This window comes from Cupressus sempervirens, chromosome 3 (assembly GCF_028749045.1).
Source record: "Cupressus sempervirens isolate cs-2001-9-10 chromosome 3, ASM2874904v1, whole genome shotgun sequence".
Taxonomy (NCBI): Eukaryota; Viridiplantae; Streptophyta; class Pinopsida; order Cupressales; family Cupressaceae; genus Cupressus; species Cupressus sempervirens.
In genome coordinates this window covers 20,311,878-20,314,635 of record NC_143120.1, presented here as the reverse complement: position 1 = coordinate 20,314,635, position 2,758 = coordinate 20,311,878, and the positions used below count along the sequence as shown (strand labels likewise).

At 36.9% G+C, this 2,758-nt stretch overlaps 1 protein-coding gene across 1 annotated transcript; it reads left to right on the top strand.

Annotated features, from left to right (window-relative positions):
• Positions 1 to 284: 284 nt before the first annotated feature.
• Positions 285 to 1,250, top strand: LOC149564531 (uncharacterized). The gene has a single exon (XM_089816196.1). It carries the CDS (start codon positions 285 to 287, stop codon positions 1,248 to 1,250), a length of 966 nt encoding a protein of 321 aa, XP_089672322.1.
• Positions 1,251 to 2,758: the final 1,508 nt, after the last annotated feature.

Genomic DNA, 2,758 nt, shown 5'->3' with positions numbered 1-2,758 from the left:
CGTCCCCCCCCCTTTTCGATAGCAACTTGTCCCCATTGCTTTCTCGAGCCTTGTGCATGGATTTGCTATTGAACCATGGCCCCACTAAAAATTGGGAGTCCAAATTAGTTGTTAACCTTTCCAATGCCCCCATCGACCCTCTCGCTTTCAAGGTTCTCAAGCATGGTCTCAATTTTTCTCTCTCGCCTCACACCATCCCGAACGTTGATTTTTTGGTGGACATTGAGAATGCTCTTCATTCTCTTTCGGCCATTATCATCGAAGAGGCTAGGTAAGATTGTGCCATGGCCCTTAGGAAGGCCAAGCCCCCTAGAAGAAACATTCCCTCGCATGAGTTTGCAGCATTTATTAATCTTCTTCGTAACTTTGATCTTATTATTACTAGGACTGACAAAGGTAATGCCATGGTAATTATGAACAAGTCTGACTATCTTGCTAAGATGTTGGACCTTCTCTCTGACTCCAGCAGCTACAAGATTGTGGCCTCCAATCCTTGTGCTAAGATCATGAGGAAGGTCAAAGCTGCTATCAATGATTCCTCCTTCGATATCGCTACAAAAAAGAGATTGTTTCCCATGAAGGAGCTTAGCCCCTGCATTTATGGGGTTCCCAAAATCCACAAAGCTAATATTTTGCTCAAGCTCATCATTGACACTATAGGCTCCCCGACCCACAAGCTTACGGCCTTCCTCGCCAAATTGTTATCCCCCCTCATTGGTAATTCTAACTCTTATGTCAAAGATTCCAACCATTTCGTCCAATTCATTAAAGATGCCAGTTGTGACAACAATGATATCTTAGTTAGTTTTGATGTTGTCTCGCTTTTTACTAAGGTTCCCATACCTGACTCCATAGATATTGTCAAGAAGAAAGTTTTGACTGAGGTTTCCTTTGTTGTGGAGTTATGCTTGAGATCCACTTTCTTCTCCTTCAATGGTGTCATCTATGAGCAGGTTGATGGGGTTGCCATGGGTTCCCCTCTTTCACCGATCATTGCTAACTTATACATGGAAGAGTTTGAGGCAATGGCATTACACTCTTTCCCTCTGAAACCCAAGTGGTGGAAACACTACGTAGACGAAACCAATGTCTATTGGTCGCATGGCCTAGACAAGCTGGATGATTTTCATGCCCACATCAACAATTTAGTTCCTAGCATCTCTTTCACTAAGGAGTTAGAAGCAGATAACTACTTACCTTTCCTTGATGTCTTAATCCTTGAAAAACCTGATGGCACTCTTGCCCATTGAGTTTTTCGTAAATCCACCCACACTGACCTTTATCTCCATGCCGCCTCTCACCACCACCCCTGTCAAAAGGTTGGGGTCCTAAAAATCCTAGCCTTAAGAGCTTTTAGGATTTGTGATAGTGACAACCTGGACCAAGGGCTCTCGCACCTTCGTCACGTCTTCAAGTGGAATGGATACTTTGAAAAGAAAATATCCACAGCATTTTGCTTGGCTAATTCCCTCTTTCTTTCGACCTCTCGTCCTCCTCCCTCTATCACCCAGTCGCCCCCTTTCTTTTCGATTCCTTACGTCGAGGGGATATCCAACAAGATCTCCAAGATTTTGGGCAAAAAAGGCATTAGAGTTTCCTTCAAGCCCACATCCATGCTGAGCTCGTCATCTTCTAGTTTTTATATTTTATTTATTTTCATTTATTGTTTTATTTTTCTTTCCTTTATTTGCTCTTATGCATATTTGTGTGCCTTTCTTTTATATTTCCCTCTTATATCCTTGTGGTCGTCTTCTAGTTTTCATTTTTTAGGTATATTGGCATTGTTTTTTCCTTTGCTTTGGCCACACTCAGCGGTCTCTTGCTTTGGCTCAATGTTGTTTTTCCCTTGCTCTTTTATTTGTGGTTTTGCTTATTTTTGTTTCCCCCCTAGCCCCTTTATTTATTTACACTTTTATTTATTTTAATCTCTCTTACATCCTTTTATTTATATTTTTGTTTTTTCATCTTCGTGGTTATTTGTATAGGTTTATAGGCTTTTATATATATATATGCAATAATATTATCGCATATATATATATATATATATATAACAATATTATTTTTGTTTTTACATCTTCGTGGTTATTTGTATAGGTTTATAGGCTTATATATACAGATAAATAATATTGTGATATATATTTATATATACATGTATATATGTATATATATAGACGTATATATATGTATATAGTATATATATATATATATATACGTATATAGATATATATATACGTATATAGATATATATATACGTATATAGATATATATATATATATATATATATATATAAAATCTTTTTTCAATATTTCCTTTTTAAGATATTTTTAGATTTGTAATTTCTAGATATATATATATATATATATGAGTGTGTGGGTTCACATTTCTCTCTTTTCTTCATTTTCGTTCTCGGTGTATTTTATATATTTCTTTCTTCTTCTTCTTTTTTCTTAGTCCCCTTTTGTATATTTGACTTCTCCTTTAATTTTACATTTCTTCAGCTTCTTTGTTTTTTGCTCTTTTTGTTTTATTCAATTTGATGCGCTTTTATTTCGTCTTTGTGTTTACGTTCTCTCATCGATTTCCTTTTCCTTTGGCTTTCCCGTCTTGAGTTATTTTTAAGCTCGGTGGCTTCCTTTGTTAGGTGTCTTTCCTTTCCCCCTTCTATTCCCCTCTTGGTTTATTTTTATTTTTATTTCATTATTCTTCTTGTGGGTTTGGTGGGATGTCTCATCAACTCTCTCTCCTCCGCTTCCCCCCT

Excerpts from the sequence above, each read along its gene's own strand:
- LOC149564531 (XM_089816196.1), top strand. The coding sequence starts at position 285 with ATGGCCCTTAGGAAGGCCAAGCCCCCTAGAAGAAACATTCCCTCGCAT.